Source organism: Prionailurus viverrinus, chromosome D3 (assembly GCF_022837055.1).
Source record: "Prionailurus viverrinus isolate Anna chromosome D3, UM_Priviv_1.0, whole genome shotgun sequence".
Lineage (NCBI taxonomy): Eukaryota > Metazoa > Chordata > Mammalia > Carnivora > Felidae > Prionailurus > Prionailurus viverrinus.
Genome location: NC_062572.1, coordinates 58,538,842 through 58,551,364, shown reverse-complemented (window position 1 = coordinate 58,551,364; position 12,523 = coordinate 58,538,842). Strand labels below are relative to the sequence as shown.

General features: G+C 35.8%; 1 protein-coding gene across 4 annotated transcripts in view; it reads left to right on the top strand.

Moving 5' to 3' along the window:
* RPRD1A (regulation of nuclear pre-mRNA domain containing 1A) overlaps positions 1 to 12,523 on the top strand; it is a 65,336-nt gene that overhangs the window by 28,784 nt on the left and 24,029 nt on the right. For 2 of the 4 annotated variants that reach the window (XM_047827875.1, XM_047827874.1), the window contains exons 5-6: positions 1,974 to 2,100; positions 2,209 to 2,384. In XM_047827875.1, coding sequence (XP_047683831.1) covers positions 1,974 to 2,100; positions 2,209 to 2,384 — 303 coding nt within the window. Of the gene's footprint in view, positions 1 to 1,973; positions 2,101 to 2,208; positions 3,590 to 3,662; positions 4,419 to 6,500; positions 6,513 to 12,523 lie in introns of those variants that run through there. The other 2 variants (XR_007145820.1, XM_047827876.1) reach the window with 2 other exon arrangements.

Below are 12,523 nucleotides of genomic sequence, written 5' to 3'. Positions count from 1 at the left end.
CCTAGAACTTTGTGTGTATATTCGTAGTAGTACTGGGGAGGCAGAAAGAATCTGACCAAGGTGCTCAGCTGGGACCTGAACCAAACTGCCTGTTCACTCATTGATAGGAGGTACTGAAGCCCATATGATCACCAGGGACAAGAGCTTGAATAAAAAAGTAATAAGAACATAATGTTTTGAACAACCAGGCTTTAAGGTGTATATTTTTTTCTATTTGGTAATAATTTAAGACAAAGCGCTTTGTGCAACAAGCCCTTTTATGATTCCATGAACAGTATTTTGTCTGAGTTTTAGATACAGAGTCTGATCCTTTTTTATTTTCCCTGATGACAGACTAACTCCAGTTGTACTTCTTAGGAGTATCTAGTACTTAAATAAAACACTGTTGCTTTTCATTTTATGATGACTATTTTCAGATTAGTTGTACTGCTTAATTTTCAGTGGTTCAGCTTTGTAGTTACCATTTTGTGTCATTCTTTATAAGAATGACTAACATTTCTCTTCGTAGGATCCACTTGAACTCATTTCATTCTCCTCTATTAGAAAGTTGTAGGCTAGTGTTGTTTTCAGACAACTGTGCTTTTTTATCTGATCTTTGACCCAGCACTAGAAACTTAGAATTAACTCACGTGGGAATGTGAATGTGAGATGAAAGCATGCGTATCGGGACCATAAAGCCAGATGACTTTCCAGAACTTCAGAAAGCTTTAGAACTTTCTAGGACTCATTAAGAAATGACAATATAAAAGTTAATTGGGGCCCACGAGAAAAAAAGCTTCATGATAATCGTCATTGCTCTTAAGCTCACTTTCATTTGTAGGGGGGATGTGTCTTATAACAAAATTATTTTGTAAAATATTAGAATTTTAAAAACATAGTAATGAATTAAAAGCATACATGGGATAGTATATTTATTAGGTGTCATTCATTGTTATCATGCTGGATCATCTACTGTGTGCTAGACCCCAGTGATAGCTTTTTTTTTTTTTTTTGGTCAGGGAATAGCTTAAAGAAAAATCAGTAACTATCAGTGTCATCTCAATGTATTCACAGAATTGGTTATATCCTATATTTTTCAAGTGTGTGTATAATTTCCTACTGTTCCAGGAACTAGTCTTAGAGATTAAAAAAAAAAAAAAAAAAGGAGGTGGACGGGGATGGAACCCAGTAAAAATAAAATATTCATTTTTCTTTGGAGTAAATTTATAAATATTATGAATTGTGAAATTATCAGCAAAGACTTGCCCTTTCTTCCTAATTATATCTTATATGAAAACAGTATAAGTAAAATATTCTAATGATAAAATAATTTTTACATTGGTTAAGTGTAATATAAGTATTAGCCGTCAGATATATGGAATTTTGTGATCTCTTAATGATCTTATTAGCAAACTGTAGGATAGTTGAAGATAACCATATTTGAACATATTCCAAAACTACATTGCTTTTGTGCTTTAAGTACATCGTTTAGAAATAGACTTTGTGAGACCCTTCTGTGTTGTAGCAGAACATGATTTGTATCCTCCTTCCCCCAATATCTAATTTAGTATTAAAAATTCTCATGTATAATAATATAATGAATATGTCATATGTAAAACATGTAACGTCTAGGTTGAAGTTATAGCCTGCTTTCCCTTCTACCACTGTATGTATTTGGCATATAAATCAACCATGTCACTTTCAGAGCCCAGTAATTATTTTTACACTGTCTCCATTGCTTGAGTATGACTTCCTCAAAGCTGAGGGCCATGTCTTATTTTAGTTTCCAATTTATATATTTCCAATGACTAACATAGTATAGTTTCTTTTTCTTAATATATAAAAGAAATGGACTATCTTTAAAAGCAGTTTATACTTGAAACTTTAAACAAGTATATAGCCCATAAGGATAAAGGAATATGAAATAAAATTGAGGTCTTTTGTATTTGTTTAAGCTTCATTTATTTTGGTTCTAAAGTTGTATAACTTTTTAGACTCTAGATCTTGTTAGAGCATTACAAGATCTAGAGAATGCAGCTTCAGGTGATGCAGCAGTTCATCAGAGGATAGCGTCTTTGCCTGTTGAAGTCCAAGAAGTATCCCTACTAGATAAAATAACAGGTAAGAAAAGAAAATGTGATCTGGAACTTTTTGGAAGTCAGGGTGAGGGAACGGCATATGGCATTGTTTTTGTTGTGTAATAATTCTATTATTCTTTGCTTTTCTTAGATAAAGAATCTGGAGAAAGGCTTTCTAAAATGGTAGAGGATGCTTGTATGTTGCTGGCAGATTACAATGGCAGATTGGCGGCTGAAATAGATGATAGGAAGCAACTCACTCGAATGTTAGCAGATTTTCTTCGTTGTCAAAAGGAAGCCCTTGCAGAGAAAGAGCATAAATTGGAAGTGCGTAACCTTTTCCTTCTTTAGTGTTTATTTGTTTAATTTATTTTCTGGTAGGAATTTCAAAATATTTCTGTTCCTGAACATTTTGCATATTTTTAGACAGTGGCCCAGGTAAGCTTCTCCTTGCAGGAAAGGGCTTCTTTCTACTTGGACCAAGTCAACCTAAGTAAACTTAGAAATGTGGAATTACAGAAACGGGCTGCTTTTTAAAATTATTGATGTGAAATTCCAGTAATAGTAATTCATCATAAGAGTTTAAACTCTTCAAGAACAAAACTAGTGGGAAAATAGCAGTTAGTATGAAGTCTGGTGTCATCTATAGTAAATTATGGTTGGATTTATTGAATTCCTGTTCAGAATACATGCAGGCTTTTAAGTATACAGTTAAGAAATAAAAAGAGTTTTTTTGGCATAGAATTTGTTGTGGGTATGCTAGTCCCCCTCTCCCAGTCCCTGAACAATTCATCAGTTTTGTTCACAAAGTCAGTCTTCAAGTTACTCTTTTGTTCCATCCCTGATTCTCATGCTTAACATATTCCCACCTCACTCCTGGCTCATACACACCCTTAGGTAGAAAGTCGCTCCTTTAAATTAAATGGTGATTGCTGCAGTTGATGAATCTGGAGGTGCAGGGTGAAAAAAGAAACATTCTCATATTTTCTTTGAGCAGAGTAGCTGTTGTTGGGTAGATGGGCCAGATTAGTTTTTGTTTTTGTTTTTGTTTTTGTTTTTAAGAATCTTTTTTGACTAGTTCTTGTTTAAATTGTTTATTGCTGTAGCAATTTCCTGTTGTAATTCGATGTAATAGAATTTCTAACTTGTCTGGATCCCTTTATTTAAACCGTTCTCTGTAAATTTGTAGGTCTGTTAGGATACTGCCTCTATTAAGTTGCTTTTTAGTGTTCTTGTTTTAGCAGTCTCTATGCCAAAGAGGATTGTCCCTTCTATTTGTGAGACCTGCTCTTTGATCAAGAGCTTTCCCACCCCAAATTCTCAGCTCTTCATTTAGCATTACCCCTTTTCATTGTGGAGCAAAGTTGTTGGCACCATGCTCCACCTTTAGAAAGGTTTCCCAATTGTACATAAAAAGGAAAAGGTAAACAATTTTAAAAAGATACGTGTGATACGTAACTTGCCAGTTTTGATCTTGTGATGCAACTTGTCTTAAACCTACTGTACTTGTTTTACTGTTAGCAGAATTAAGGGTAAGTAATGTGCAATTCTTGTCTTTAGTCTTTTGGTATGGTTTCTTTAACTTCTGTTGAGCTTCTGTTGCAGGTATTGGACATGGGCGTATCTTCTAACGATGTCATCATCATTAGCATATTCTTCCTGCTAAAAATAAATATCAAACTCCAAAGCCTGTATCGTCTCATGTTTTTGAAGATTCAAGACTGAAACTTTGTTTTTCTACTGTATGCTTTTTCACTTAAGTTGGTTATTTATTACTGGTTACAAAAATAGAATTTATGTTTGAAATGTAAGTGTAGGAATAGATCAGATGTCACCCTCCAGTTACCTCTTTTCCCAGTTCCTTTCAGCTAGATTGCGTAGTTGATAGTTCTGGTGATGAGGTTGATGATAATAATAACAGTAACATTTACCATGTGTCAGGTGCTATTGTAAGCATGTCACATCTGTCAGCTCATTTAATCCTACATAGCAGGAAGAATTATCCCCATTTTACAGGTAAAGAAACTGAGGCACAGGGAAATTACATAACTTGCCCAAGGTCACAAAGAGATTGTAAATTGTTAAGAACCCGGGGACTCCGCCTCCAAAAGACACATTTGCTTCCGGGTTTTACTTAAAGAAATGTAAGATCAAAGCAAAAACTGAAACCCTATCCAGTTCTTTCTGCTTCCTCTCTCTTCAGAGGAATCTACTCTTCAGAGAAATCACTGTCTTAAAGTATTCTAGGAACGTTTTTGTTTTTCAGCGTGGATATTATCATAGTAAAAAGAGACGACCTAAATTATGCAACATTTTTTTACAAGTAAAAAAAAATTTACATCTCTAATAAATCAGGAAGTCATTCTACAGAACTCTGTAAATTATCATTTATAACTGATTTCTTTCTCAGAAGATTATGGAAATGATTTTAGATATTTAGACATTTTTTGTGTCAAGTAGGTGGCATCACTTTGAAGTTGAGACCGAGAGGTCAAGATTTATACTTCCCATGTAAGCTGTGATGTCATCAGTTTTCAGTTATCTGCATCTTTGAGCATCACCTGTCATTGACCAGGTATTGATGACTCATTGGTTTTTCGTTTTTGGTTTTTTGGGTTTTTTTTCTTTAAATGGAACAAAAATTTAAAGTATCAGTTCAGGGATTGTCTATTTCATGTTTTTTAAGGAGGTTGCTGTTAAAGCATTTGTAATGAATGAAAAGATGAAGTGTTTTTAAAAAATTTTGGGTATTATGAATCATTTTTGGAACTTTATCTGGTTATTAGGCAGATAACTGTCTAAATGGACTATTAATCTAATTTGTATTTATAAAATCCATGTCATAGATTGTTGTAGAAATCATATTTCACCATTTAGAAGTTAAAATTATTGCATTAACTTTTGTTCACCTAGCTTATTTTGGAAGGCATTCATGGATAGGAAACGTAAAGTGACATTTTGATTTTGATACTGTTGGAGAGGGAAAAATACAGAGATCAGAAATTCTTTCACATTCAGTAAGGTAATGTCTTTGATGCTCAATTTTGGATTCTTTTTCATGATACAGTCAGTATAAGAAAACATGCTTTTATCAAATCCCTATCTATGTCATTGTACACTGACAGTGTGCTAGGATTCCATAGAAAATTGTCTAGTTTATGGAGTAGTTTTACGTAGAAAATTGGAAATCACAATTTGATTGATGGCTCTTAAATTATAGTTCTAAGGTTTGGAAGTCAGGATGGACTTCATAGAAGACTGTGTTTATCTTTTGCAGTCTTACATCAGTATGTTCTTATTTAGCTCATTTTTTTAAATGAGGCATAATATTAATTGTATGAATGTTGTTTATTTAAGTCTGTCCCTCTTCTCATGGCGTTAGATTGCAGCCACTGAGTTGCTTTTATTAGTTTTGTGCATTATATGTAGTGCTGCAGAGAACATCCCATCCTGGTGATCAGGCCTGTATAATTGTGCAGGTATATCTGTGGGATTGATTCTTAGAAGCAGAATAAAATAATTTGGGTCCAAGGGAATGTATGTTTAAGTGTTGACAGTATACTCAAGCCCACTAAAGCATTCTGACGTTTCAATTTTTTAAATTTTTTTGTGCTGCATCTATTTATGTATGTATGTATGTGTGAATATAGTTGATGCAGTGTTATATTAGTTTCAGGTGTAAAGGCTCTGCGTTTTTTTTTTTTTTTGTTTTGTTTTTTAATGTTTATTTCTGAGAAAGAGACAAGAGTGTGAGTGGGGAAGGGAGAGACAGAGAGGGAGACACAGAATCCGGAGCAGGCTCCAGGCTCTGAGCTGAAGTCGGACACTTAACCAGCTGAGTTATCCAGGTGCCCCAGGTTCTGCCTTTTTAAACTCTGTATCGTAGGAGTACATCTTTTCCTGTGTAACCTAGCACTTACTATCAGTGATCTTTTAAATTTTTGCATATCTGATACTTTATAAATTATTTTTTTGTTCACTCAGATTGGTCATCTTTTAAAAATATTTATTGCCCGGTGCCTGGGTGGCTCAGTTGCTTGAGCATCTGACTCTTCATTTCAGGGTCGTGAGTTTGGGTCCTGGGATGGGCATGAAGCAGTGTCAGGCATGAAGCCTACTTAAAAAAAAAAAAACAAAAAAACAAAAACCTAGCCATTTTATTTCTGTTTCAAATTTCCTATACCCTTTAACTACTTTTCTCTTTGGTTCTAAGTTTGTATGTTAATATTTGTCTTTGTTTTTGTAGATTTGGGGCTTTCTGGATATAGTTAAGGTGGTCTTCTCAATTCATTACTGTAAAAATACTTTGCTATTTTTCTTTGGTTTTTCCCCTAATATTTTTATCCATTAGGATTTTTTTTGTTTATGATGTGACATAGAGATCTAATTGAAAGTGATAGTGAATGTCCCTTGTCATGTATTAATGATTAATCAATGACTCAGTCTGTCTCTTATTATGTTATGAAGTGCCATTTCTGTTATACTTAATTCGTGTGTGTGTGTGTGTGTGTGTGTGTGTGTACACATGGGAATGTAGTTAGTCCCTTTTCTATTCTATTGGCCAATTTGTCTTACCCACCTTTACTTATGCAGATTTTTGTTTGTATTGTTTTTGGTATTGTTTGTATCTACAATTTAAATAATGATTATTGTATACATGAATTTTTACTTTCTTCCCACTTTATACATATTTAATAGCTTTCATACTTGATATTTCTCATGCCATGTTGCTAAGTAGATGTTTCTTAATTTACTTGGCCTTTTACCTGTTTCTGAATGTACTGTTTACTCTTGTTATCCTTCCCCTCTATCTGCTAGATGGTATTTTCCTGGATTTTCAAAAGTATTTAATTTCATAAAACTTTGTTTTCTCGGGCACCTGGGTGGCTCAGTTGATCAATTGTCCAACTCTTGATTTTAGCTCAGGTCGTGATCTCAAGGTTTGTGGGACTGAGCCCCCCGATGCTTAACCTAATTTTTATTTTTTAAATGCTTAAGAAAAATTTTGTTTTACCTGAGGCATTTATTATTTGTTTGTTTGTTTTTAATTTATTTATTGTGAGAGACAGCAACAGCGCAAGTGGGTGGAAGGGCCGAGAGAGGGAGAATCCCAAGAGGGCTCTGCATTGTCAGCACAGAGCCCAATATGGGGCTCAGACTCATGTGAGATCGTGAGCTGAGCCAAAATCAAGAGTTGGACACTTAACCAATTGAGCCACCCAGGTGCCCTTTCCCTAAGATATTTAATGATTAGAAATTTCTAATATTAATTGTCTTACTATAGGAAATAATGTTTTAAATAGTACTGAAAATTTTAAATTAAAATTTTATTGCTGGAGGTGTTTACCTGCATGTAGCAGGTTGAGCTGCTGGTTGTAACAGTCCAAAGGATGGAGAGGAATGGTGGCAGTGGCAGTGTTTGACAGCCTGATTGAAGTTGCTGAGTGGATTACAATGGGGACTAATTTCAATAGGGAAACTGAGCTTAATTAGAAAGTTTTATATTGCGGATAATGTAGGCCTGAACCTTACTTGGTGATAGCACTGAGAAAACAAAGGAATGGGTGGGATGGGAACAATTGATTATGATTATTTAATTTAATTGGGTCTGAGCATAGAAAGTAGAAGGAATCAGTGATAAATGAAATTTTGGAAACCATGGGGCAAATGAATCTGGCATTGACTAAAAGGATATTAAAATAAGGGACTAGTTTTGCTGAAGAGGATGATTTGGTTTTAGGCAGGTCAAATTTTTTAACTTTTTCACTTTCATTTTTGTGCAGTGAGGTATATTATTATTTTTTTCCCAGCTTTATTGAGATAACTGGCATATGAGTGAATTAAAGGGTTTTTTTTTTTTTGCTTTCTTAAAAAATTGAAACATAGTTGACACCAGTTTTTCTAGTTGTAAAAGTAGTACATGTTCCTCGTAGTTTAGAAGCCATTCATAAGCACACACAGATGCCACCTAAAATCTCATTACCTCCTAAAGAAACATTGATAAGATTTGAGAGATGGAATCCCAGTGTATGCTATTTTATGTAGTCTTTTTTACACATTTACAGTAAACATTTTCTCACGATTATATTCTCATCTAAAATGAAGTATTTCTTTAACCAGCTATTTATTGTTTAGCATTTGTTTTTTCCAGTTTCTTGTTATTAGAAAAACATGGTTTTGAATCACACTTTAGGTAAATCCTTGCTTATTTTTGATAATTTTTTCTTTTTTTTTAATGTTTGTTTATTTTTGAGAGACAGAGCACGAGGGGAGGGGCAGAGAGAGAGGGAGATAAAGAATCTAAGCAGGCTCCAGGCTCTGAGCTGTCAGCACAGAGCCCGACGTGGGACTTGAACCCACGAACCATGAGATCATGACCTGAGCCGAAGTCGGACGCTTAACCGACTGAGCTACCCAGACACTGTGATAATTTTTTCATAAATTCCTAGATGTAGGGGGAAAAAATGAAAGCAGTGAGGCAAAGGTAATTTTAATGCTTAGTCTTCTAGAATTTAAGAAAACAAAATGATATTCTGTCTGGTGACAAAGGGAGGTGGAAGTGGAGACATCTCAACTGCATATTAATTGATATAAATTCATGATGACACAATCTGTGTGAAGACAGTTGATAATAAGTATCAGAAACCCTTATTTTTACATAATTATTTTTTCTGCTCTTTTCCTTTTACCAGGTCATTTAAATTGCATAATGCTCTCAGAGTAGCTAGTTGGTAGGGAGAATTCTGGGAGCCATTAAAGTGATGGTATATTTTTCGCTTTTGTATTTTAAAAAACCGTAGTTGGGGCACCGGGGTGGCTCAGTCGGTAAGCATCCAACTCTTTGGCTCGGGTCATGACCTCATGGTTCCTGAATTTGAGCTCCACTCTAACAATGTCTCCCTGTGTCTCTGCCCCTCCTACACTTTCTCTCTCTCTCAAAATAAATTTAAAAACTTAAAAAACATGTGGTAAAATACACGTAAAATTGACCATCTTAACTGTTTAAAAACATTTTTTTTAAGTTTTATTTTTTGAAAGAGAGTGTGTAGAGGGAGGGAGAGAAAGGATCTTAAGCAGGCCACCATGCCCACCAGGGAGCCTGATGGTGGAGCTTGATCTCGTGATTGTGAGATCATGACCTGAGCTAAAATCAAGGGTCAAGGATGTTTAACCCACTGAGCCATCCAGGTGCCGTGACTATCTTAACCATTTTTAAGTGTATGCTTCAGTAGTGTTAAGTACATTCTCGTTGCTGTGCAGCGTATCTCCAGAATTCTTTCATCTTGCAAACTGAAACTCATACCCATTACGCAGCTCTTCATTCCCTACTGTCTCCAGCCCTGACAACCACCATTCTTTCTGTCTCTGAATTTGACTAGGTACCTAATATAAGTAGAATCATGCACTTTTTGTGATTGGCTTACTTCACTCAGCATAATGTACTCTAGGTTTATTGGTGTTGTAACGTGTGCCAGAACTTTCTTCCCTTTTAAGGCTGAAATACTCCATGGTATGTATATACCACATTTTGTTTTCCCATGTGTCTTTCGGATACTTGGGTTGGTTCCACTTTATTGCTGTTGTGAATAATGCTGCTATGAACATGGGGTCTTAGCATGTATTTATTTTGAGTCCTTACTTTCAGGTCTTTTGGGTTTATACCCAGAAATGGTATTGCTGCATCATATGACAATTCTATTTTCAAATTTTTTGAGAAACTGATGTACCATAGCATACCATTCATAACAGTTGCACCATTTTATGTTACTACCAAAAATGCACAGGGTTCTCATTTCCTCACATCCTTGACAGCACTTTTTATTTGGGTTTTTGTTGATAGTAGCCATCCTAATTGATTGGCTATTTGTTTATCATCTTGGAGAAATGTCTGTTCAAGTCCTTTGTCTATTTTTTAAATGGGCTGTTTGTTTCATTGTTGTTATAAAGGGATGATAGATAGATAGATAGATAGATAGATAGATAGATATAGTCTAAAGTTGATACTTGTTATTAAAAAGAGTTTGGAGATAATTTAATGCACCAGTGCTGGAAATTATTCTAGAACATTTCCCAAAACACATTCTCTACTTGAATGTTTCTGATGTAAAGGGAACACACTGTTTTGAGAGCAGTCTTTTCCATTTTCTGGAAAACTGCTAGAACATATATACTTTTTTATCTTAACATTTTCACAAATGTATTTGCTCAAATATATATATTTGTGTGTGTGTGTGTGTGTACATACATACACATTTATGCATTGGGGAAAATGGAAAATACCAAAAATCCAGAATGGAAGATAAAAACCAAAATCTGCTATTGATATTGAAAATGCATAATTTGAAATAATAGCCCCTTACTCTCTTCCCTTCCTTTTTATAGACCCAATTTTGTTTATAGGATCTTAGATCCTTTTATTGGTGTGTAAAGAATCCTATTTTTTGTGTGTTATTGCCATTATTCATGTATTACTTGTCATGAAAAAATTTACATGAATAGCTATTTCTGTCAACTATGTCAAAATAAAGGACAGGATATAGCAGTCATGAAAAGTAACAAAAAGTCCTTGCATGTCTGAGAACAGCTTTCTTTTTTGCTCACCCATCACTGACTGCTTCACTGAATGTAGAATTCTTGGATCGTGTCTTTTCTTTTTTTCTTTTGGCCTAGTTAATGTATTTTTGCTTTCTCTTGCACATTTAACACTTTGCCTACACATACATAGGATATTGGTCTTTTAATTTTGCCTGATGTTTGAGGGGTGCCTGGATGGCTCAGTTGGTTGGGTGTCCTGCTTTGGCTCAGGTCATGATCTCACAGTTCACAAGTTGGAGCCCCACATCAGGCTTTTGCTTAGGATTCTCTCTCCCTCTCTCTCTGCCTCCCCCCTTCAAAAATAAATAAACATTTAAAAAAGTAATTTTGTTTGATGTTGATGTTCCCTTTAATTGCAAAGATCTAAGTTGCCTTTTATTTTTGCTTCTGATTTTTTATGGTTTCTCCTTTTTTTTAAGTTAAAAAAATATTTTAATGTTTGTTTATTTTTGAGAGAGAGGGGATGGGGGGTGGGCAGAGAGAGAGGGAGACACAGGATCCAAAGCAAGCTCCAGGCTCTGAGCTGTCAGCACAGAGCCTGATGTAGGGCTTGAACCCATGAACTGTGAGATCATGACCTGAGCCGAAGTCAGACGCCAAAAAGACTGAGCCACCCAGGCACCCCTCTCTTTAACTTATGTGTATATTGAATATTCTGAATCTTGACTTCATGTTTATCTTTTTTCATTTTTCCTCATGTCTATAATCTTCCTTTAGTTTCCCTTGAGTGTTTAAAAAATATATGTTTTAGTGTTTATTTATTTTTGAGAGAGAGAGAGAGAGAGAGAGACAGAGTTAAGAGTGGGGTAGGGTCAGAGAGAGAGGGATACACAGAATCTGAAGCAGGCTCTAGGCTCTGAGCTGTCAGCACACAGCCTGACACAGGCTCGAACTCAAACAGGGAGATCAGACCTGAGCCGAAGTTGGATGCAGGTGCCCCATCCCTTGTATTTTTTTTAAATGTTCATTTTTGAGAGCGAGAGCATGCGTGCAAACTGGGGAGGGGCAGAGAGAGAGGGACAAAGGATCTGAAGCTGCCTCTGCACAGACAGCCCAGAGCCTTGTGCAGGACTCGAGCTCACAAATAGACAAATAGTTAAAGTCTGACACTTAACCAACTGTGCCCCCCAGATGCTCCAAACTTTTTTTTTTTTTTTTTTTAGAGTATGCGGGAGAGGGGCACAGGAAGAGAGAGAGAATCCTAAGCAGGCTCCACACTCAGTGCAGAGCCTCACATGGGGCTTGATCCCATGACCCCAGAATCACAACCTGATCCAATGTAAAAACTGGGTTCTCAACTGACTGAGCCACCCAGGTGGCCCTTCCCTTGAGTTTGTTGTTTTTGTTGTATTCTTCCCTACAGCCTGCTTGTCTGATGTTGGGAGTGGAGATTGTTTTCTCACCTTTTTATGGGACTCTGTTGAAACAAAGGGATTTATTATAGCTTTTACTTGGACAACTCACAGATCCTCCCATTCTGGGACAAGTCAGAAGGAAATCAGAGGAGATGGTAGTGCCAGAGTTTTGTGAGTTTGACAAGTCAGCCCAGATCTGGCTGGAACCTTACCTCTTTTGCCAGCACACCAACCACAGCATTCAGTACTGATTTGGTTATTGCAGTCCCTGGATCATCATGGTATTGGGAGTCCCAGCAGGCACAGGTTCCCTGTTGAAGTGACCCATAGGAGAATCAAGTATAAATGTTCCTAACAAGTTAGTTACACCTCGAAAAGCTTGATACAATCTGCAGTAGTGTTTGGACCTATTTAATGTAAATGTAAAATACTGTTTAATTAGACACTAAGTTTTACAAACCTTAATGTGTTGTTTTTTTTTTTTTCTGCAATGAGTGCTTAAAGCTTTTGTTCTCC